This window comes from Mizuhopecten yessoensis, unplaced genomic scaffold (genome assembly GCF_002113885.1).
Source record: "Mizuhopecten yessoensis strain PY_sf001 unplaced genomic scaffold, ASM211388v2 scaffold11159, whole genome shotgun sequence".
Lineage (NCBI taxonomy): Eukaryota > Metazoa > Mollusca > Bivalvia > Pectinida > Pectinidae > Mizuhopecten > Mizuhopecten yessoensis.
In genome coordinates this window covers 71,952-96,300 of record NW_018408909.1, presented here as the reverse complement: position 1 = coordinate 96,300, position 24,349 = coordinate 71,952, and the positions used below count along the sequence as shown (strand labels likewise).

Genomic DNA, 24,349 nt, shown 5'->3' with positions numbered 1-24,349 from the left:
TTATCTTATATGTTGTGTATAAATTCAAATGTATAATGTTTTCGTTTGTGTGTTGTTTCAATTAATTCGCAAACGTTTGTATTATTGTTTTGCCATGTTTTTATGTGTATAACGGTAAATATGTTACTGTGTAATGAAGTCTTTACACACAAAGAGGCACTGCTTAACGATATTTCAAGACCATCCTATCTATTATACCGATGCGGTTATCACTGACTCGTTTGTAACCATACTGTCAAACAGTTTTGAAATCATTATCTAGGAACGTGTCTTTAACCAGAAGGAAATGGCCACAAAGTCACTAAACATTGCGGGTATGTTGGATTGAGGCCTATCAATCATCACCTTTTGTGCGTATGTCCCTGGTAAAGCCATTGCACGCGCGCGAGTTGAACGCACGTGCAGATTTAGGTGGGAGGGTCATTCAGTGAGCTCAGCTTGAAGCCAAGCGTTCCCGTCATCTCTCACCTTGTGCTGAAGTATAAAACTACAAATGTCCATGTTCTTCGATAACCCAACCATAAAACTTTGTTTGTGTTACAGAGAAGATCCGATAGCTTAAAACGAAACCACACGATGGTAACCAGAGGCCGAGGTTGATATCAATATATTTATTTGTATTTTTACATTGAAATGTTACTTTTTATTTTGTTGCATAGTATCAAGTGTATTTAATTAAAACCCTGGTAATTGCATTGCCTGATGTATTGCGTACTGTTCTGCTTCAGAAACATTTAGAAAAGGAATGCGCAATGATTCAATCGGAATCATTCGGCATTCCTGGGTTATTATTCTTGGGATTGATTAAAAGAAAGGAGCTCATCTTATCTCTTTCTGAGTTCCTTAGAAATGGAAACTAACTTTTAGTCTTAGATTCAAGTACCATATAATTCTGTTCCTTATTATACAGACAACAGTTACGAAGCATTACGTGCAGATCTTTGTACATTAAAAGTGAATACATCTAGATTTAGCTATGTCATGTGTATCTAGTAATTACTATCCTTATCAAAGATAACATACTTATAGGTAACGCCAATTTATATGAATGCACTTTATTATTTGTTATATAAAGAAAACGAGTACGTTAATCTGCGCAGCTTCTTAACACACATTTAAAAAGCCATTAGGAAATAACATTTTGCCTTTTAACTAATTTAATTATCATCCATGTAAATGGGTTTTTGATGCAAGCAAATTAGTATTGACATAGTTTGGTTTCATTTTTCAAATAATTGATGGGTTTGATTATAATCGAATCGAATGTAAATGAAGTCATGTACCAAATTACAAGGCTTACTAAATGCTGTAAAATTATGTGAATTGTAAAGTGAAGATCGAGATTTTTTTTTTTTGTATCTGATTACATTATTTTTGACGTGGTGTATGTTAAGTTTTTATTATTGCTATGTACCTGTTAAAAGTTGCTTCGTGTGGAATATGACAAAATATTGGTTTTTGTTAACAAGAACAATTCTCCCCTCATTAGCCAATTTTCATATTTGTATTTAATGTTTTTTTATTTGACATCAGACCAAGATGTGAATATCATGGTAATCCGATAACAGTGCACTGTACACCTTGGGTCGGAGATGTAAATATGCTTCTTGTTTCATCAAGGTATCACAAAACGATTAAATAGTTGCGGTTTGGACGAACTAGATACAGAACATGTACTAATACAATATTTATCTCCTTCATTCGAAAAAACAAAATATCAACTTACTTTCCAATGGTGCCGAGTATTTATGATCAAACTATCCTACTGTCCTTGTCGTCCAGGATATTCCGTCTTTGCGTATTGCAGAGTTATCTTTTCTTGTGAGCAGGTATTGATTGTTACGTCATTGGTTGGTGCGAGAAAATTACGTCGTTTTGATGACGTTACTCTCACAAACCAATGACGTAACAATCAATACCTGCTAACAAGAGCAGATAACTCTGCAATACGAAAAGACGGAATATATAAAGATGGAGACATTGTATACGTTTTAATGGTGATATGACTATACATATGTAGTATGTTGCAATGCTGTGACTGGTACAATTAGTGTTTAATATCAATTTTATTTTTGCAGAATGAAGAGGCCAATTCTACAGGAAGGAAACCAGATGAAAGCTCTACAAACTTCACAGACTTTTATACGAGAACAGTACAACAATTCAATGATCCTCACACGGGCAGGCAATATCCATTCAAACGTCGACGAAAACAAAAGTTAAAAAATGGACAAAAGGATGTTTTAAATCCAAATGTATTGGATACAGAAAATAATGAAATTTTAGTAGACTCCAAATCAGAGAGACATAAAAATAAAAGAAACAGAAATAAAAATAGAAATACAAAGCGGAGGAAATCGAGAAGAAAACAGAAGAAAATTAATTTTGACAATGTGTTAGAACCAACTACTATCCGACATATTATAGAAACAGTAGCGAAAGAAGAGCTCGCAAAGGGAGGTAACTGGAATACTCATAAAGGTAATGGAGCCCCACAGGTGACGTTAAGTGTTGGGGATAATAGTGTTATTGATAAAACTCAACATTCCATAAGGAAAAACAACAAAAAGGGAAATGGAAGACGGAAGATACCACCATCGGGCGGAAAGAATAGAGGTAGGTGGGAAGAAAATACAAGAAGAAACAAGTTGTACTGTGTTATGGTTAAATAATGCTTGTAATTCGACGAAAGGCAGTGTGTTCAATGATCTGTTTAAGATTTTAACAACACAGGTGATACTCTTAAGATCTGTAAAATCCCAAGCTTATTTTTTGAACCCGACGTATTCTCAATGCCGTCTTATTTTCAGAGCCCTTTAGACAGTAAGGAATCACAGACTTGTTTTAAGAGCCGGCGTATTTTCAAATCAGACTTATTATCAAGAATTTAGGGTACATGACGTAAATCATGTGAATAATCATTGTCTAAACGCTGTTGACAGTCGATATCATAAAGACTCAGAATATGTGATTCACAAAGAATTTTTGATAAAACTGTATCAAAGAGGTTGATAATTATTGAGATAGTTATTTTTTTCTCTCAAAAAGATAGGTTTCTTTTTTCTAAAGCAAAGTAACTACCTTTTTTCTCGGCTTTAGAACCGTCCGAAATGTCATTTATTTAATCAGGAGAGTATTATGTGTACTACTAAATCAGGCTGTCCAATTGTTCATGGTAGATATGGTGTCTATTTTAATTGATGAACATCATTGAAAAACATTTCAAGTAGTTTTCGAAGTAGTACGCCAAAATATTATTTCGTTCAAAAAGTGTATTGACGTTTTATAAAAGGCAGCCGCGTCGATTGAAGATAAAGGAACAACTGGAAAAGTCATTGCTTAGTCTCACAAAAGTATTTACACAGATATCATGTTTGATTGAATGGTAGGGTATTGTTTACACCCTGTCAATCTACAGTAGTTCATTTAGCATGCAGTAGATGTATTGTAATAATGACCATCAAAATATCCCTCTCATCACTTAGCTGATAATGTTAACAGAAATGTTTCATTTAACCAACTTAAAAAGTAAACTTACAAAACCTCTTCTGAAACATACTGAGGATATCTCGTCGTGTAAAGTACAAAGTTTATGTATCGGAAATGCAAGGTATTTGTCGACAGTAGACTAATGAAGGCAGGTTCCACGTCCGAGCTGTCTATCATGGCCCGAGTCTGCCGCAGCTCACTAACATCAGACAGGTATCGACAAAACACCAATATTGCCACCACTAACAAGGCAAACTAGACGTTATATCACCAACAGGTGCCACCACGGGCTGGCGAAACCGCTCTCAAGAGTTCAAGCAAAAGCTTAAGTTATTCTAAAGAACGCGTGTAGATATTCTACCGAATTCAATAGTTAGTGACTGTTAGAGGTAACAGAACTGGTCAAAATAGGTTAATCTAATTGGAAACTGATTTGGATTGGATAGTCGATAATGTGGATGATCGAACCAAACCTTTTTGTATGTTTCTTAAATGGTTAAAATACTCAATTTTACATATGTGTTTTAATAGGGACGTATGCAATAGTATAAGAGTACAGACACTACACATAGGCGACGATATTACATTGTATTTTGTTTGAAAAATACTACATTAATTCTTTACATGTAAAGTTAAATTGTTAACGGCACTGCATTCCTTGATCTTTGGTACTACATATTTTTTTCATGGGAATAGAAAATATGACCTGCTCCCTACATTCCACACGCACACCAAAAATCTGCATTCGACCCTTACCTAGTTGCACAATGTTCAAACTTTATCATATACAATGTATATGAGGATCTGATACAAATCTCTAAAATATGCCGTGTGTTTGTGACTGTTTTATTATTTTGGCGTCTAGGTGATGTAGTATTATTTTAGGATTATATTTCAGTTGTGATATCATAAAACAGTCGGGCCTGTTATTGGTTACCTTCCTGGAGTAAGAGGAAATACAGGTACCACCTATAAACTGTTTCAAATATAGCATTCATGTTTGTTGAAGTTTGGCTTCATCTTTGGTAGTAATCAAATTGGTTGTGGAAGTTTATGTAAGTTTGGCTACCTCTCATTTTTTCATTAATCTGTTATGTATTATGAGCGACCTATCAACACCGATAACACAAACATGAACGTAAAAATGAGGTAAACTTGTAAGATGCGTCAGGAAGGAGGGGCGCGAGAGTGTTGAGGTGTTGTGATTGATGTCTGGGTCTGCGAAGTAACATTTCATTGAGATGCCTTATCTTAATGTACAAGTAGTGGGCTAGATGTACTGTGTTAGGAGAACCTCTCATAATACATCGTACCAAACACACCAGCACGTCATTTCTATGGCAAAGAAGCAAATTCAAAACATTGTATAGTGTATCCATCACAAAAACTACAATAATATCAAAATTTTATTAATTAAGAAATTCCAAGAGCAGATAAAAAGATTCACATGGTATATTGCATGCAACCAACACGTCCTTTGAAATTAGAATTCCTCATTCTTGTAATAGTTAATTAGTTTACCAGACACAAACTATATCCACTAATAGACTCATATGAAGTTCTGCTTGTTTTTTCCTAAAATCTTAGCATGTAGCATTTCATTTATGATTTTCTGATAACCACTCATTTTGAAAGTTTATTAAATCATTTGCTTTTAATTTAAAATCCTATTGCGATTGTTTTCATAGATGTAATATCTTGTTTGGTAGAAACATGTGAAAAACACATTAAACTAATCTGAAATATATCAAATATAGCGAAGGAATTGTATTTAGGCGAAAGGCTCCGTACGTAAATAATGAATTAATTCCTCGAATGTTTCATATCAATTTTTGGCACAAACTTACTGTAATTGTTTGTGAATGTAATGTGCAGGGGCGGATGCATTTTTAGAAAAGGGCGTCCAATTTTTTTGCTGCCACGGAAAGCATGCTAAGACACCGAGCAGTCTTGGCTCTGGAAGAGTGTTGGCTTCTCTTCTCACACCAAAGCCAGAAAGGGATTTTTGGGACCTCGCATGGAAATTGAAAACAAAAATGATAGTTGTCATAGTTTTCATAGAGGAAGTAAAATAAATCCTAATACTTGAAAGGTTCAACAAATGTGCTTTATCTTGTCCCTAATCTCGTATACACGGTTCTATATATCAGTGTGCGATGCTTCTCATGGGAAAATGGATTAGGAAGACCTCCCCGGAATTTAAGAAAAAATGTATTGTTTCGGACATTTTTTTGAAACTCTTAATAAAAATGAAAATGACGATTACAATTTCAGAAAAGCAAGCTTTTCGCAGACATTTTAATTTGGTTTAACTATATATTATTTCAATTCAACATTTAAAAACTGACTAAAGAACCTGTTACTTCATGTCTTCTAAAATCAATTTAATTTGAATAAGTAATGAAATACATCATACAAATGAAGGTTACACTAATGATTTTCATCCAGTAGAGTGAGGCGATATTGTGTTTGAGTTTTGGGTAACGGCTTAACAGGGCTAAGGCATTTTTTTTTTCTCAAGGAAATTCAAATTGAACTAAAGTTGAATATGTTATAACGATGCTGTTGAAAAAATTAGAGGTTGTAAAAATATGGTAATTTCAGATTTAATTTAAAAGCATTGGGAAATTAAGTTAAAAGACAAATATGCAAAAACAATGTTGAAAGAAGCTTCGCATCAACTTTATGATATATATTTTTTTATCTCATTCCGCCATCAGCTAGTTATTTGAATCTATGACGAAACCAATTTGTAAAATGATAAGATCGATAAACTGTCTAGCCAAAAGAACAAATTGATATATTTCTAGGTCACATCAAATTAGCGAGGGTAAATATATATCAATGGAATACATCAATTCCGTATGGGGTGAAACCTATCGAGGTATAATCTTCGTGTGGTACAATCAGCAAATATTATATTCAACGTGCCAACTTATGGCTGGCATGGGGTTATATTTATATAGTTGCCAACTCAGTAGAATAGTATTTATATTATAGGAAACCAAAGAAAAAAGATAATTTTAATCCGTGAAATTTTAACACCAAACATTTTTATCGCATGATATAATTACGAAATCAATTTTATCGCTACCGTTACAGATATCCTAAAACACGTTTTAGTTTCTAATTAATAAACGATTTTTTTTAAATCTTTTATATTAATGTTTTTATATTAATGCTTAAGATTTTTTTATTGACGCAGTACACGTTTCCAGGAAACCAATCGCTATGTATTTGATTTTAATATTAGTGAATTTTTTGTATACAAGTACTTATCACTAATGTATCTTTGGATAGATTTTGATTATTTTTTTGATGAATTGCTATTAATTTGTATATTCTGTCACATAACAATTAAAATAACTACATAGTAAGAAGACTGTTGAAGTACCTCAGAAATATATCCCTAGTGTCATACAAACTTGTATATTGCATTATATAGATTTAGAACTCAATTTGAAAGTAATAAAAATTGGGAAAATAAGTTAATGGAGCTAAGTTGCAAGAAGTACGACAATAGCAATATTAATCTTACTGTGAACATTCCTTGCGTGAATGTGATCGTTTGTATCGGAATCCAGTGTATTTTCCCATTCTAAATTTAATGTCTTAATAATCATTTAGGTGAAGGAAAGTGGAGCTGGTCGGAGTGGGGACCATGTAGCACCACATGTGGAGTTGGGCAGAAAGAAAGGAACCGGAAATGTGGCATGGCATGTAAAGAAGTGGAGTCGATGGTGTGTTTCATGCCATCTTGTGAGGGTAACGGTAAGTTGATGTTGGCATGTTATAAAAAAAAAAGTTAATGAACATCATGAATACGCTTTATAATTATATTCGTACATTTAGACAATTAGTTACAATGCATTGAGTATGATACAAAAAAACAAACAACCACAACAACAAGAGAATACCTAAGTGTCCACAGAACCATAATTCAAACTCATAATCTATAAAACTAGGGTAAAAGTGAACAAATGTAAAATGTACACGGAGACCCGTGAAAAGGATAATAAGTCCAGAGGTTCCGGAAGGGAAAGCGTCTTCTGCTTCATAGACGATATCTGTAAATCTTGGTCAAATCCAAGTTAAGTTTCGTCCTTACATCGAAAACTCTGATAGTGATAACAAACCCACAAGGCTCACCAAAAAGCACAATAAATACGCCGACCTTCATATCTAACAAAAAATAGCATATTTCCCTACGAGATTATGATAGGACCATAAAACTTGTCCGCAGTCTTCATCAACCTACATCTTCGGAAACCTCGTGTTGTAAGCTAGTCCGACAGTAGTCGAATTTATCACGGAGTGATGATATTCGGAGGAAGCTATTGAATAACAAAACTTAGGAAAGCATAGATGTTGCTATCAAGAATGGGAAAGATCACGGTCGGAAAACGAAATTGTTTCGCTTCTCAAACAGCTGAGTCGTATCTTTATTTCTTTATTTATAAAAATGAGCTTCTCCTGAATTTTGTAAAAAATGACTTGGTGGCGTACCACTCTACACAATGATATTTTCCATGTGAATAGGTGTCGATATTTTTTGTATGATATCACATTTTTTCTTTGTTTTCATTCCAAATACGCAAAACCCTTTATTGATTCTATGAATACCTTCATAAAAACAGGGTTAAAAAGCACGCTCCGTAACTTATCGTTTGACAAATATATTATGCACATAAAGTGTAATTTTCATATTATTTTAAACGTTTTTTGTCATATTTCCTTAACATAGTATTTAAATATAATATATTTTGAGAATCAAGGGCAATTTAGAAAATAAAACCCCGTAGGGTTATGACGAAAATAATCTTTGCAAGAATCTGCTCTGCGAATTTATCGTTCAGATAAACTATTTTTTATATCCCGAAGAAAAATCGCCCTTTATCTTAAACGAAAACAATGTTTTGAAAGAGTATTCACTTCTGTGGTCATATCGAGTTTTTATTTTATTGCAGGCAAACAAGAAAGTGGCAAGAAACATTTCAGTAGTTTCTATCTGTGGGAGAACGACAATTTTGTACCGAAGCCTCCTGGCAAAGATTACATTGATCCAGGTAAGTTTAAAAATGATTTCATATGAATATAAGTAAGAAGTTGAAAACAGCTAGGTGGATGGCACAGGAGCCAAGTGGATGGGAGAAACAATTGTACAGCAATTAAAAGCATGACAGACGCGTATTGTCCGATATAAAAGACGGAGGTAGACGATTTATAATTTATTTGTAGTGAAACGTGTGTCATAACTTATACAATACAACATTAAAGGAACAGTGTTCTATTTCGGTCAGGTTATCAGGTGATAGCTCCAGTTGAACACGTACACATTTTGAACAGATGGTGAAGGTTATGAAATGATAATTTAGTGAATGCATAATCGAAATTCATGATCATTGAAACGAAAGCTTCTCTAAGGGCAAACGGGCTAGTACGGCAAATGGATATTTGTCTTATTGTTGTGTTTGCGTTAAAGTGGAGAGAAGACTCCAAACTCATGATCATTACCGTACACACGGTCAATGAAACATAATCCAGCTACTGTAAAAGTAGAAAGTATCACGAGGAAAATGCTGGCAATTTTCGCGTTGAGTAAATTAGCGCTAAAATACCATGCAGTTGGCCAATACACCGTAATCTATCAGCATTATCAATATATCAATTATCAATATATTGTAAGGTTTGAATAGATAACTCATCAGCTCCTCTATATTCACTTAACTCCGAATTCTAACGAATACAACGATACAAAGACGTCATAAATGTCATGACGTAACTTAATATCATGTGCAAGTGGGGTGCTTCATTTTTGACAGAAAAGGAGGACCTAAACGAAGGCCAGAAAAAAAAATTGAGTGCAAAAAATATGTAAGGAATGTGGAGTAGTCTCCCTTTAGTCGTCTAACATTAACATATCCTTGTCAAAATCCATTACAATTGCTGCTATTTAACAATGACATTTTGATCTGAGATTAGTCACGTTTTCCATTAAAAATAAGTAAATAGATTTTCCCTTACAGCACTTATATTGTTAATACATCAGTAACAAAATCGATTTTTAAAGGTTATTTTTCGATTTTGGAAATGATGAATACGCTGATTATCAAACAAGATCTGGTCGGTCTACATTACCTGTCACGTTGTCTCCGACAAAACTGTTCAGTATAAAACAGTTTATTGTATTTCAGTGTCACATATCATTACAACAATAGTATTCATATATAGTATAATTCTATTTCATTTATATGATCATAAATTCTTTTTCAATTCAACTTTATTGCATTTCATCCAAATAGGAAAACATTACAGGGAACAAAAACTGTATATAAACATTAAATAGTTCTTAAGCACTTTGTAAGCTCACCTACGTCAGTTGAAGAATCTTTCACTAAAAGAACCATATCGCGCACAGTGTTCAGTTCCTTCGATGATAATATATTTTGTAAGTTTTGCTTGTCATATAGTCTAATGATTATTTTTTTAGTTCTTACAACTCTTACATTAGGAAAGCGTGTTACAAATCTTACCTAGGAGAAGTTAAAAAGAAATTATTGACATCCAGCCAGGTTTCAGAGAAAATATTACTCTTTTCATGTTAATTGCTTTATTTTGCTACAGAGGTGGACAACTGTGGGACGTGGATGGACTGTAACAGAGAAGTGATCGACGAGTACTTCGAGAAGACAGACCTGCCATCTTGTCCTTGTACCTACCCTCTCCACCTGTCCTACAATGAAAAGGTTTGGGACAAGCAGAAGAAACAACACTACCTGTGGCTTGACGCCAGTGGAGCAGACGAGGCTCTGGCCATTTACAAACCAGCGGCACAATACTGCATCCGGTCCAAACTTGTCCCCGGTACAGACACACTTGCGGCGCAGCACTGTTGTTATGACTCCGCAAACAGGTTAATCACCAGAGGTAAAAGCGCAGGAACACCAAATCTCATCAGCCCCGAGATCTCACCAGAACTTCACCAAAAAGTAGATATCAGTCCATGGATCATATGTAAAGGAGACTGGACTCGGTGAGTTGTAGACAGTAGAACAGTGTGGCAATCTCTCATATTTCAAAGACTTTTAAAATGATAAAAACTTAGTTATTTATCCCCTTCACTTATTGAACACATGAGGAAAGGAACACGACAGTATATTAACACCGATTTGGTCACAAAGCGTCTAAATAATTTTTACTCCTCTAATTTCTAAATTTCTTATTCATGCAACTCCCCCATCTGTTTCAACAGTAGTTTAAAACAACTGAGGTTTCAACCTTTTTTTTTGCCCCTAGCATCACCGATATAATGCATTGTAATTAAAAAATGGCATAGTGTATCTATAATAAGTACAATCACGTGTGTTTTTTACATTCGTCTTTTAGCGACGCCGAAATATCCCGGTTTATGATGTATAAATAAACGTAAATATCTCTGGAAAGATTTAAATACGTCTCTCATTAAACACTTAATTACAAACTACAAACGCTTTTATTATTATTCATATTGTACAGAAAGTGTGTATTGATATTATATTTTTGTGTGCGTTTTAGATACAACGAGATCATTCCTCCAAATAACATCCAGGAGTGTGAAGAAAATCCACGAAGCAAGGAATTCCTGCGGCAGGTCAAACAGGCGAAAAACTTTTGAACCTACTGTGTGTGATGTGGATTAAAACGGGTGAAATAAAGAATAGACAGCTGAAAACGGGTTGAAATAGCTGACATCTGGTTGAAACGAAAATGATTTCTCGTGGTCAGTTTATCAGCAGTGATATAAACCATAGATAGAAGTTAAGCTGCAGTTTATCGACTGCTTTCCACTGTGTCGGTAGACATAGAACTAGATGACCCCATGTCGAAAGGGGTAGGTCTCTCAGGGCAGTAGATATGAAGTCTACCAAAGGTTGACATTGACAATTAAGACAAGTGGTGTGGTGCAGTTTTCATGAATCCAAACATTCTGAACTGATGTTTGCATAAGGTAAAACTACCTTGACGTGTATCCATTATTCTCACCAGTTTGACTCAATTCTACGACATGAAAGCTGGGGAGAGAATGACAATGGTATATTGCGTCCATGCAATATTTGTTGTAAATATTTTTGTTAAAAATAACAATGGCGATTCATTCCATCTGAAATGTAAATATTGTTTATATATACACATGTAGTAAAACACGGACATATTAATGTTTTAAACAAAAGGATAAAACTCTTCAGCTGGGAGTTTCTCGTTGCATCAGCATTCACAAGTATTTATCAAATACACAAAACAATTACAATCATTCTATTATAATAATATACCTCGTAGTATGTTTCTCTTGATCAACAAATACGTAGACTAGTCTAGATTAGAACTTAAGAAATTAATTCCTCTTTATTGTTGGTTCAAGAACATTTTTATTGTATGTAGTTGATAACCTCAGCTCTTTTCGGTGCACTGTTACAGCATTGGTTAGCCTGTCTGTTGAAAAATAATCAAACCGGACCAATTGACAATCACAAAGTTGACCATGTTTTGAATTCGTAGAGTTTTAGTTTTGTGGGATTTTTAATAAATATTAACATAACCCGCAAAGATTAGATAATCCCGTAAAGTCTATATGGCAATAACTACATAATCCAATATTGTTAAATGTCGCTTCAGGTGATGTCAAGAAACGATGTTCCTGTCAGTAGTTTTAATGCTTTTCTGTTTTGTTCAAATACGGCATAGCAGTGACGTAACGCTGTATATACAGTTGTCTTTGTTTGGTTTAATGATGTACAAAAGACAAAAACATGATCACTTTGTTATTGGAAATGGCAACTCATTAGGGCATATATAATGAGTCTTGTATAAAAAAAACCACTACATGTATTCGTTACTAAGCGACTCGGAGGTCGATATTTGTATGTCTGTTTGACTTTATGAATATTGATTGGTAACTTTTTGCTGTTTCAGGTTTACAAATTATTTTGTAAATATACATTTTTTGTGGTATGTCGATGCATTTCACTTGTGCCATTTAATAGTCATATTCGCAGTTTCACTGCAACCACGGAAGTAAAGCCAGATGAACGATTCATGTTATATAGTACCTAATTAAACACACGTTTGTTATCACCAGGTAGGTGAGCGATACACCGGGCTGTTGTCGGGCACGTGTACTAAAGAATTTCATCTAACGCAGGTTTTGAGTTATCACCAGGCAGGTACAGAATTGTTATCATCATTTTGAATACGCCCTAGTGATAAAGGATTGAAACGTGTTATTCGTGAAAATAAGGGCTTACAGGAACGAATTCAAGTCATGTTTATTTGATATAACGTTTTCTTCACAACCTTGAAAGTAATAGTTTTGATATTCTTGAACAATGTTATTGAAAGCTTTTATGTGATCCAAATGACATTCACGTTATGATACCTCAAATACTCGTATTTCTATATTTTTTTCAGTATCCATATTTTGACATTTATATTCTCATCTGGATTTCTTAGTTATATTTATCTAACTTTTTACTATTTGGTATGGACGTGAAATTAACAAGTCTGTGATAGACACACATTCAAAATAGAGCACTCATATTCCGTATTGGGATTCCAACTGAATCATTTTCACCCAAACTGGAAATATTGAGTAAAATATGTACTTTTCGCTCTAAATGTCTTATGAAAGAACAATTAGCCCTGATGTGGCACTTTAATGTTCGGATATTATGCTGGAGTAATTTCATTAAACACGTTTCTGTTCTCACAATATTGATATTCCGTCTTTGCATATTGCAGAGTTATCTTCTCTTGGGAGCAGGTATTGATTGTTACGTCACTTGTTTGTGAGAGTAACGTCATCAATTTTTGAGAAAACGACGCAATTTTCTCACACAAACCCATGACGTAACAATCAATATCCGCTCCCAAGAGAAGATAACTCTGCAATACGCAAAGACGGAATACACACAGCTACATGTATTCAAGGCTTCATATTTAACTTCGGTTTGTTTAGTATTTAGGTTGCATTCTAGTAACTATGTTTCTGTATCGAACCCATGACAGTCAACGCATACGACCCTGTAACTAATAGCCATGGATCCACACGATCATGATGCAGACAACAGACTTGTTTTTCATCCTGCACAACAAATATGTTATATTTTAGATGTTGTTAGAATTGTTTTATATATAAATGTTCAGAAAATGGCAGCGAAACGAAAGATTAAAATTATTGCCAAATACATCATCTGATATTGTTATCTTTTTTACTTGATCCAGCACAGTGCAGATTTCATTTATTACCAGAAAATTTGACCAAAATAGTACCTATACAATACCTTATTTATTACATTACATAAAAACGATATGAACTTGAAACATAACTAGCATAACAGTCAACACCAATATAACACTAGAAATTCGGAACAAATTGGTATCTGATTAAATGCAACCTGCTCATTGTACTGTAATAGACGATTAATTATTACACCTGTACCGGAATTCCACTTAGTCTCCATCCGTTTTACCGTCAGGGCGTATATTCATGAAATCGTTCTCATGCTGAAGCAATTATAGATTCTGAGTGCTCAAACCAAATTTCTTGAAACTCGCTGAAATCAAGCAAAGCGGTAAAAATCTTCAAATATAGTAATTAAAACGGTTGTCGTCTTTTAGTCTCCAAATCATTGACAGATTATATATTTTTTCAATGTTTTCACCAGAACGAGAAATTCGGCTTAAAATCTGAACGAGGGCACGAGAATGGTTTCATGAATACGGGTCAAGGCTCCACTTTCTGGCACAAAGAAAACTAGTTAACCGAAAAAGACTTTTAGAATAAAGGATTAATGATTCTCTATGGTCAATATTTGAAACAATGAAATCAACGACTTGGACAGAAGTCAGAAGTAGGAGAGACATGCATGCACAACCCATCAGGGTGGAGTATGCACAAGAAAAGCATGGAGAAATCTCTGTTAGTTGGTTCGTTTTTATAAGGGTTTAAACGTCCTATCAACAGCTACGGTCATTTAAAGATGTATCTGGGATAATCTTGCACAAATGGAATGATACTATAATATTAATACTAGTTAACTATAAAAGGTTAACGTGGCATATTTTACTCTTTTAATCAGGCAGAGACGTGGTATATAACGGCTTTATACGTTTCTTGATCATGCCAAAACATCAACAAATATGGCTGACGTTGGTTAGTGGATTCATATGATATAAGATATATAACAAAACATTACAAACAAAATCTACCAAAATAGCAGGAAATTCATCCTTGTCATAAAACACGAATGAAAACAAACATTTTTTTTATTGATTTTAAAATTTATTGATGTCATTTATAACTAAATGGAAGGCAATAACATTCACAAACTTTTGATGCAAAACATATCCTGGTGTTACGGATATTTCTAAAATCTCACACCGTGCACATATCCCGGTGTTATGAACCTTTCTAAAATCTCGCACCGTGCACATATCCTGGTGTTACGGATCTTTCTAAAATCTCACACCGTTCACATATCCTGGTGTTACGAACCTTTCTAAAATCTCACACCGTGCACATATCCTGGTGTTACGAATCTTTCTAAAATCTCACACCGTTCACATATCCTGGTGTTACGAACCTTTCTAAAATCTCACACCGTGCACATATCCTGGTGTTACGAATCTTTCTAAAATCTATAACTGTGCACATATCCTAGTGTTACAAATCTTTCTAAAATATATAACTGTGCACATATCCTGGTGTTACAAATCTTTCTAAAATCTATAACTGTGCACATATCCTGGTGTTACAAATCTTTCTAAAATATATAACCGTGCACATATCCTGGTGTTACAAATCTTTCTAAAATATATAACCGTGCACATATCGTGGTGTTACAAATCTTTCTAAAATCTCACACCGTGCACATATCTGGCCAAAAAAATAGAAAGGTCAAATAATTCAACATGTAGTAAATATCTGCATTTTACTATTTCTCATATCTAAGTGTCCTCAGTGGTCCATATAAAGGGGACTTGTGATAAACTCTAGAACTAAAACAGAATCATTTCACCACTCATTTCTGTCATCAACAGCTAATTCTATCTATTCATTCAACATGTTTCTCATTTGCTCTTGAACACAGTCCGGACTAGAGGATAAGTACATTTTGAAGATCTTTTTTCACCCAAACACTGCAACTGTAAGTTTTGTCCAGTAAATAAAACCATACGGCAAATTCCTAGATAAGAACTCATGCAGAGTTGTAGCAAGGGGAGTCTGATAGACAAAACAATTTCTCAGAGATTTCCTGAGCCAAGTTCACAAGGGTTACCTCCCCCTAGCCAAATGCTTTGGTATCATAAGCCTGGCTGATCCTTCCATCAGAACCTGACATAAATAGAAACAATTGAGAATATAAACACACATATAGGTGATCATACTTCATTAAAGATGTATATGTACACCATGCTAAATAGCGGTTGTATATTAATTCATGCGAATAGTTGCAGTTAATATTTGTACTTAAAAGAAAAATAACTTTATAACTGTTAACATCCTAATACAAAATGGTGCCTCGATCAGTACCTGTCTAGTATATAATATTTAATGTCTGTATATAAAAATACAGGATTTTCATTGAATTTCAAATGTATTTAACGAGAATAGGATGATGTTGATATTATTATTTTCAAGTGTGAAGCACGAGTGAAAACATCAATTATCCCATACCAATGATATATACTTGATATTCATCAAGAAACCACTGACTTTATCATTTTATTTTAATAAAACCACTGAACTTCCTGTTTATTATATTCAAACATCAAAAAGTCTTATTATTTTAACTGCTATTATTATGAAGATATCAAAATTAGGGGTTATTTAATTTTGAAACTTTCAGCATAGAATAACACTATGTAAGTAACTCTGTGATTAATTGTTTATGAATAACAGATTTAATTCAGTAAACATTCCTTCATAGTAATTCATTTTTTTAACAAATTTTATTTTTAACGCTGCAAAATTGATATAAAGAGTAATAATAATAGGTGATCCCATACATTATAAAGTGATAATTTTTCTAATAGCAAAGGTACATGAAGTCCCTGTATATCATCACTATTAGAGATATTATATTTCTGATATCTTTACTACAGTAAAGGTAGTCCCTGTATATCATCACTAGTAGAGATATTATATTTCTGATATCTTTACTACAGTAAAGGTAGTCCCTGTATATCATCACTAGTAGAGATATTATATTTCTGATATCTTTACTACAGTAAAGGTAGTCCCTGTATATCATCACTAGTAGAGATATTATATTTCTGATATCTTTACTACAGTAAAGGTAGTCCCTGTATATCATCACTAGTAGAGATATTATATTTCTGATATCTTTACTACAGTAAAGGTAGTCCCTGTATATCATCACTAGTAGAGATATTATATTTCTGATATCTTTACTACAGTAAAGGTAGTCCCTGTATATCATCACTAGTAGAGATATTATATTTCTGATATCTTTACTACAGTAAAGGTAGTCCCTGTATATCATCACTAGTAGAGATATTATATTTCTGATATCTTTACTACAGTAAAGGTAGTCCCTGTATATCATCACTAGTAGAGATATTATATTTCTGATATCTTTACTACAGTAAAGGTAGTCCCTGTATATCATCACTAGTAGAGATATTATATTTCTGATATCTTTACTACAGTAAAGGTAGTCCCTGTATATCATCACTAGTAGAGATATTATATTTCTGATATCTTTACTACAGTAAAGGTAGTCCCTGTATATCATCACTAGTAGAGATATTATATTTCTGATATCTTTACTACAGTAAAGGTAGTCCCTGTATATCATCACTAGTAGAGATATTATATTTCTGATATCTTTACTACAGTAAAGGTAGTCCCTGTATATCATCACTAGTAGAGATATTATATTTCTGATATCTTTACTACAGTAAAGGTAGTCCCTGTATATCATCACTAGTAGAGATATTATATTTCTGATATCTTTACTACAGTAAAGGTAGTCCCTGTATATCATCACTAGTAGAGATATTATATTTCTGATATCTTTACTACAGTAAAGGTAGTCCCTGTATATCATCACTAGTAGAGATATTATATTTCTGATATCTTTACTACAGTAAAGGTAGTCCCTGTATATCATCACTAGTAGAGATATTATATTTCTGATATCTTTACTACAGTAAAGGTAGTCCCTGTATATCATCACTAGTAGAGATATTATATTTCTGATATCTTTACTACAGTAAAGGTAGTCCCTGTATATCATCACTAGTAGAGATATTATATTTCTGATATCTTTACTACAGTAAAGGTAGTCCCTGTATATCATCACTAGTAGAGATATTATATTTCTGATATCTTTACTACAGTAAAGGTAGTCCCTGTATATCATCACTAGTAGAGATATTATATTTCTGATATCTTTACTACAGTAAAGGTAGTCCCTGTATATCATCACTAGTAGAGATATTATATTTCTGATATCTTTACTACAGTAAAGGTAGTCCCTGTATATCATCACTAGTAGAGATATTATATTTCTGATATCTTTACTACAGTAAAGGTAGTCCCTGTATATCATCACTAGTAGAGATATTATATTTCTGATATCTTTACCACAGTAAAGGTAGTCCCTGTATATCATCACTAGTAGAGATATTATATTTCTGATATCTTTACCACAGTAAAGGTAGTCCCTGTATATCATCACTAGTAGAGATATTATATTTCTGATATCTTTACCACAGTAAAGGTAGTCCCTGTATATCATCACTAGTGAATAGTGATAATGTGTCTGAAATCTTATTGAGAGACAACATTTTCTTCTTAAACTCTCACAAAGCTCCATTTCTTATCAATTGTAATTAATGTTGAAGTTAAAAAAATATCTTTTTACCTTCTGTGTCTCAGTTTCTCGAACAGTTGTTGATAAAGTCATGACCAGTCTTTCAATATTCAGTACTTCAACCTCAGCTGTGACAGACCGGTCTATGAAAGCTACAAAATAATAAAAAATAATAATTATGGGGAAAAGCAATTGTTTTAATGGGGGATCGGAATGATGTTAGAAAATTCAGAATATACACATAAAAGGGGTTATTAGCAATATTAACAGTCAACTAAAAGATGAGCAATGCTATAAGTCAATTTTGGGGGATTTGAGGAGAAACAGAGTATCGTAATTCCCTACTGTGAGGGCAACACATGTTTTATTATGCTGAAAAAAAATATAAAAACAATAACACTATAGTAGAGATTATCAGGTTGAAGCGCCAATGTGGTCTGCCTCGGTCATTCGGAACTAGATTGTAGTGGCTCTTGCAGATTTTTCTATAGAGGCTCATAATAAGGTAACTATGATCAGGAAAACTTGAGCGTGTGAGGGCGACATGATGTTGTATTGCCCCGTCATGTGACCAGTATCATGCAACAATAAAGCTGTTATAAAGATCAGGTATATTAATAGTGTTCGTAAAGTTTGGTAGGGCAAAAATGTTAAAGGTTATAACAGATCTAGAGGACAAACAATGGCTTTTGTCAGATCAGTAGACAAGTAAAATTAGTCTTGTTAGCAGATAACAGTCTCATTTAAATTTTTCCATAGGTTTTTCATGATTTTTAAAACATTAAGACTCTTAAAATTGTGTATATATTAATATCCAGTTCATTTATGAAAATGTATATATATTGTAATCTATGCTAAAATGGCCAAAACTAATCTCCTATGCATTGACAACAATTTGAAATGTAAGTGAGAAAACAAAATGCAAATACACTAATAAAAGATTCAAGGCATGTCAAAAGAAATTGATAGTTCAAATTATTCTAGGAAAAATTGATAAATCATTTTGTACACCAGCTGAATGGTATTTACGGGTAGGTATACAATAGAGCTGTCAACTGTGATAAAACCATTTCCTGCTGACATTGTGGAAATGTTCAAGAGATCGATGACTGCTATATAAAGAGGGTGTGGTTGTAACGATGAACTCTGAATGATTGCGGATAAACACAGTCTACGGACATTTATAATGGTTATGTGTAATGGCAAACACTGAATTGTCCGATCCATTGAAATTGAACTTAATAACCCGACATATGCATTTATCATGACCCGTTGTAAATATTGATCGTAGGTAAACACACAACAAGTGACACAAAGGCACCCTATATAGAAATGTATTTGTATAATCGTGTGTGTATGAAATGTACATAGAATTAAAACATCTCTATACATAAACATGTTTGTATATACATTCTACTAAGCTGGAAATTTTGCAAGACAGCAAAATCATTTTGAAAGGTGGTGCCCTTCAAGTAAAAAAAATCACATTTAATAAAAAAGTATAACATAAAATCGTGTAATTTCTGAATCTTAAATTGAAAAATCAATTTAAAGATGAATGGTTCGTTACATCAGTCAAGTTTTATCTGTATTAGGACAGAAGCTCCTGTCTTCAAGAAAACCTAAGAACTGTTTTATTACTTCCATCGTAAAGTTGACACTACCCAGTGATCATAAACTCTGTTCAGTTAGGATTACTGAATAGGCTGCCTCGTATAAGTATCTCCCGATGTAACATTTTGACTAAAAAGTCTTAAAACTAAGTGTCATAGCATAAGTCAAATGACCTAACAATGCTTATCCAAGGAATGCCTTGCGCCAAAAAACCAACTGTTAAGGACCTTGTTTAATTACACTGAGTAAAGATTGCAATTTGAGTGTCAGCTTGATTTGTTTGACTAAACACATACGATAACCAGGTAAATTGAGTTCAAGTTACAAGATTTACTTCCTGTTTCAATCTGTGAACTGCCTAGTCAACCTACATTGAATTGGGAAATTAACAGATTTTTTTTTTTAATTCATAAAAAGAATCAAACTCACAAATCAGTTTATAAGGCAATCCAAAATGTCTAATCTGGTCTAGTTAGCATATAAAAAATATATTTCCAAGTATTTCTCAAATTTACCTGGAGCCACAAATCTTAATTCCTGAGACAGGTATACAGCACCCGGTCCTGGCAACTTGGTGGAACACACCGCTGACAGTAAACTATACAATAAATCAAAGGTACAATCCTGTTAGTCAATAGTAATAGTATTGAGGCTACCTTTTCTAATGTAAATAGCAAGACTTTATTATCTTAAACTGGATAACTGTCATCTTCTGAAAAACTTCATACCAGGCTAAACAGACTAATAGGTGGTTCCTGTTTGGACAATAAAATAAGGTAGGTAGGTAGGTAGGGAGAGGAATTTATATATTCTTTAATTTTATTTTTTGCTTTGATGAGATTAATATAATTTTTTCTCATGTAAGTTATAGGTACTATTTTTGTAATATACTTTACTACTTTATTTTCAAGGTTAGTTTAATTCTTCCACGCATATGACATCTTGGAATTTTTATCATGATCTGAGGTCAAACAACTTGTCTAGGGCACTTCTGTGAATACAAATCAAAAACTGAAATTACAATACCAGCACTTCACTCGAAAAACTAGAATGTAATTTTGTTAATGACTGAAATGTTTTAGAGCATTTGCAATCATTACCTATTCTTATTTAACCAGAGAGTTCACTGCGATAAACCAATACTTCCTGCCCATAGACACCATTTACAGTCCAGTCAACCTATCCTGGGGTGTACAATTTCCTATTTATAGTACTAACTGCAGGTTAATGTTGAATTCATCTATTACACCAACTTACATTTTCATAGTAAATCTGAAAAATATTTCACTGACCCAGATATAAAACTAATAACCTTGAATGTCGGGTTTGTAGATTTGTACATCCCTGTCTGGCATCACTACCTGGCCATAGAGGTCATTTACAACCCATAACCCATAGACACCAGAGAAAATCCTTTATGTACCTGAGCATCTAGGTCTCTGATATTCCAAGACTATACCTGCCCAAAGCAGCCATAACTACCTGATCTTACTGGCTATTCATTTCAAACTTACCATAGTGATCAAAGACAATATACCATCATCAGCCCAAGGAGGTCACAGGCAATGTATTACTACCTGACCATAGAGAGCACTGGCCATATAAACTGTTTTAAACCCATTACTTTGGTTACCTGATCATTTAAGAACTAACAGTCTGTTTTTCTGGTTACTTGACAGAAGAGGTAATTTAAATCCAGTACTACTTTATCATTAATATCCATTTCCTGACTGTATGAGATGGACAGTAGTGTGAAATACTCCTTTCATCAGGAATTGAATCAGCTACCCTGAGCTTCCCAGCCTGACACTCTATAAACTGAGTGGAAGGGAAATTCTTTCTAGCCCAAATATGGATTAGGCCGCTGTGATAAAAACTTGCCTTACAACCTTAAATGTCACTGTGATAACCAATTACTTACGGCTCATCATGAACTGAGAGTCTATAATTAATCTACCTGAACTACTGGTCCAATGAAAGAAATCACATCAAAAAATATTTTTCTTGCTGCATTGTATGTATCTAATGATAGAGCTAGTTTACCATCAATTCCCATTCAAACCAGTTCCATGACTATGACTACCTGCCTATAAAGTTAGAAGGCAGGCACTAACCAAGTATCTTTCTGGATAGAGAATGGCAATCCAATTAATCCATCACCACATGCATGTATATACATGTATATATATGCCTGTACATATGTCATGTTGTGTACATGTGTATAAGCCTAAATGATTTATTTAACCTGAACTGGACTGAGTTCATCGCCAGTGACCAGGTTGCTCACTTGGTCTAGAAGTCTGTCTTAAGTTGACAGGTCAAGGTTAGAATTCTGGTCTGGCCTTGCAAACAACATATTACAGTGGTGCCTGTGAGAACCTTTGATTAGTTATATAGTGTGTATGCTCAGCAAGGGGTAGCTGTGATAATGTAGCTTCTGATGACGAGACAATTTTTATATATTGTATCTCGGCCGGAGATGATGAGACTGGGTATTAATATTATTACTAAGCATAGGGTTACTCGAGCCTGGGATTTAAATAGTGCTGTCTTCTTCCCTGAAGACTTAGAAAATGAAAGGAGAAAATATATTGAAACTGGACCGGGTCAATCATTGGCAAAGGGGTAGCTCAATTAGTAAGAGCATCTGTCTGGAGTTTGAAGGTCCCCGGTTTGAATGCTGGTCTAGCTGTGCATTTTCTCTTTCCTATTACAATATTACACGTCCTACTATCTACATCTTTAGAATATATAAATAGCTATAAATAAATAATAGAAGATCCTCAGTAGTATAATGCATTCTTTTTAAAACTTTTCTACTTCACTCAAATATCAAATAGGTGTGACCATGTGGCTGTATTGATACACATACTCGCCTTGTCTGTCAACACAGATGTAACAACTGGCGAGGGTATTACCTGTATTTTGACATTGTACATATGTACATAAATGTGTATAGATGAATTAAAGCTGCACTTCACTTTCAGATTAAATCATACCCGTTTAATAAAACGCCATGGACAATACATTTCCCAAATCTAGTATTTGCAGCATATTCTGGATCGATGTGAATAGGATTTTTGTCTTGACTGATCTCGGAAAATGTCTTCACTTCTTCTGCTGTAAACACTTTCGTTAGCGATGCTTTGCTACCGGTTTGCAAACTGTGTGTCCTTGTGCAGAATGCCCGTCTGATGTGCGACAGCATGGTCAATGGTGCCATCTTATTTGAGAGTAGAATTGTGTTGTACCAGAACCGAAGGTCGTCGTAGATACGTTGTGATGTCATACATCCCCGTTAAAGTCTAAGACGAAGAGACGGACTTCTCTGGCGCTCCCGGGTTATTTTTGTTTATGGTCATGTTAACATTTTTATCTCGCCCACAAAAGAGCTTAAATCAAGAACGATAACTCTCGGACTGATACTGTTCAACCCCAATTTAAAGCACTCCAAATGGTGTTATGGGCTGCTGCTTCTTTTTCAGCTCGCTGATGTTTTTTTCCTGCATCTCTACAGTTGACCACAGTTGATGCAATTCTGCTGATAGTGAAAGCATATCCATAGGTGACACCCCTGAAAAAAACACAAAATATAAGTATAAGCTACAATTATCATCATAAACATATATACTGGTTTGATATAGCTACAACGTTAACTGTTACAAGATGTAGTGAAATTAACATAGTATTGTGGATCTTTCTTTTCCCCCAAATGATTAGTACTATGTATTGTATATATATGACATGAAATGTGACATTCCAATAAAAAGAATCCCATTTTGAATATAGTTTGTTTAATAAATGAGTGTGAAAATCTTTAATTCGTTTTTTCTTACATCATTGTGTTCTCATTAAGAGGAGTTTTTCTCTTTCTCCTTTTCAGCCATGGAGTTGTTTCTCTGGTCTGTGGCATTGGCCTGGCAGGAGTGTNAACATATGCCTAAACTGACGGTATACAGTGGACACAATACTCGTATAAGAATTGCATATTATTTCTTACGATACATTAAGAATAAATACGAACAATGAGGTTTAATAAGGGTATTTTCATGATTAGAAGAAGTACAACTTTAAATCCTTGAATGTATTTATATAAATAATAATTTAACCATAACGAAATATCAATATAATTTACAGTATTATACATTGATATCTATGTCAATTGATACATACTATGGAGTACGTATGTTAAACATGTATGCACATAGAACATATCAGTACTAAATGTACTTTATTACCCTTCTTTATTATTTGATTTCGATGTAAATGTATCTCAGATTTGAGGAAATAAACATAGGATGATATGATGATGATGATGATGTGTCTGGATTGATCTACAGTACAGTTCGTACACCGTATCCGCGATCGGC

General features: G+C 33.9%; 2 protein-coding genes across 3 annotated transcripts in view; one reads left to right on the top strand and one right to left on the bottom strand.

Annotated features, from left to right (window-relative positions):
- The window catches only part of LOC110467105 (isthmin-like), a 41,415-nt gene extending 27,713 nt beyond the window's left edge, over positions 1 to 13,702 (top strand). For both annotated transcript variants that reach the window (XM_021524024.1, XM_021524023.1), the window contains exons 4-8: positions 2,079 to 2,616; positions 7,117 to 7,260; positions 8,457 to 8,555; positions 10,114 to 10,522; positions 11,044 to 13,702. In XM_021524024.1, the coding sequence (XP_021379699.1) occupies positions 2,079 to 2,616; positions 7,117 to 7,260; positions 8,457 to 8,555; positions 10,114 to 10,522; positions 11,044 to 11,143 (1,290 nt within the window). In that variant the 3' untranslated portion in view covers positions 11,144 to 13,702. The remainder of the gene's footprint in view (positions 1 to 2,078; positions 2,617 to 7,116; positions 7,261 to 8,456; positions 8,556 to 10,113; positions 10,523 to 11,043) is intronic.
- Positions 13,703 to 14,784: 1,082 nt separating this feature from the next.
- On the bottom strand, positions 14,785 to 23,382 carry LOC110467089 (hydroxyacyl-thioester dehydratase type 2, mitochondrial-like). Its single transcript, XM_021524003.1, has 4 exons — positions 22,979 to 23,382; positions 20,495 to 20,577; positions 18,417 to 18,517; positions 14,785 to 15,859 (listed from the first exon to the last, which is right to left on the bottom strand). The coding sequence occupies exons 1-4, from the start codon at positions 23,266 to 23,268 to the stop codon at positions 15,800 to 15,802; spliced, it is 534 nt and encodes a 177-aa protein (XP_021379678.1). The 5' UTR covers positions 23,269 to 23,382; the 3' UTR covers positions 14,785 to 15,799.
- Positions 23,383 to 24,349: the final 967 nt, after the last annotated feature.

What these genes read in the sequence shown, in the direction of transcription:
- LOC110467089 (XM_021524003.1), bottom strand. Translation starts at nt 23,268, where the DNA reads ATGACATCACAACGTATCTACGACGACCTTCGGTTCTGGTACAACACA. An exon ending in CATGGCGTTTTATTAAACGG is followed by an intron (nt 20,578 to 22,978) that starts GTATGATTTAAT and finishes TTTATTGTATAG; the next exon opens with TTTACTGTCAGCGGTGTGTT. An exon ending in GAGAAACTGAGACACAGAAG is followed by an intron (nt 15,860 to 18,416) that starts GTAAAAAGATAT and finishes TATTTATGTCAG; the next exon opens with GTTCTGATGGAAGGATCAGC.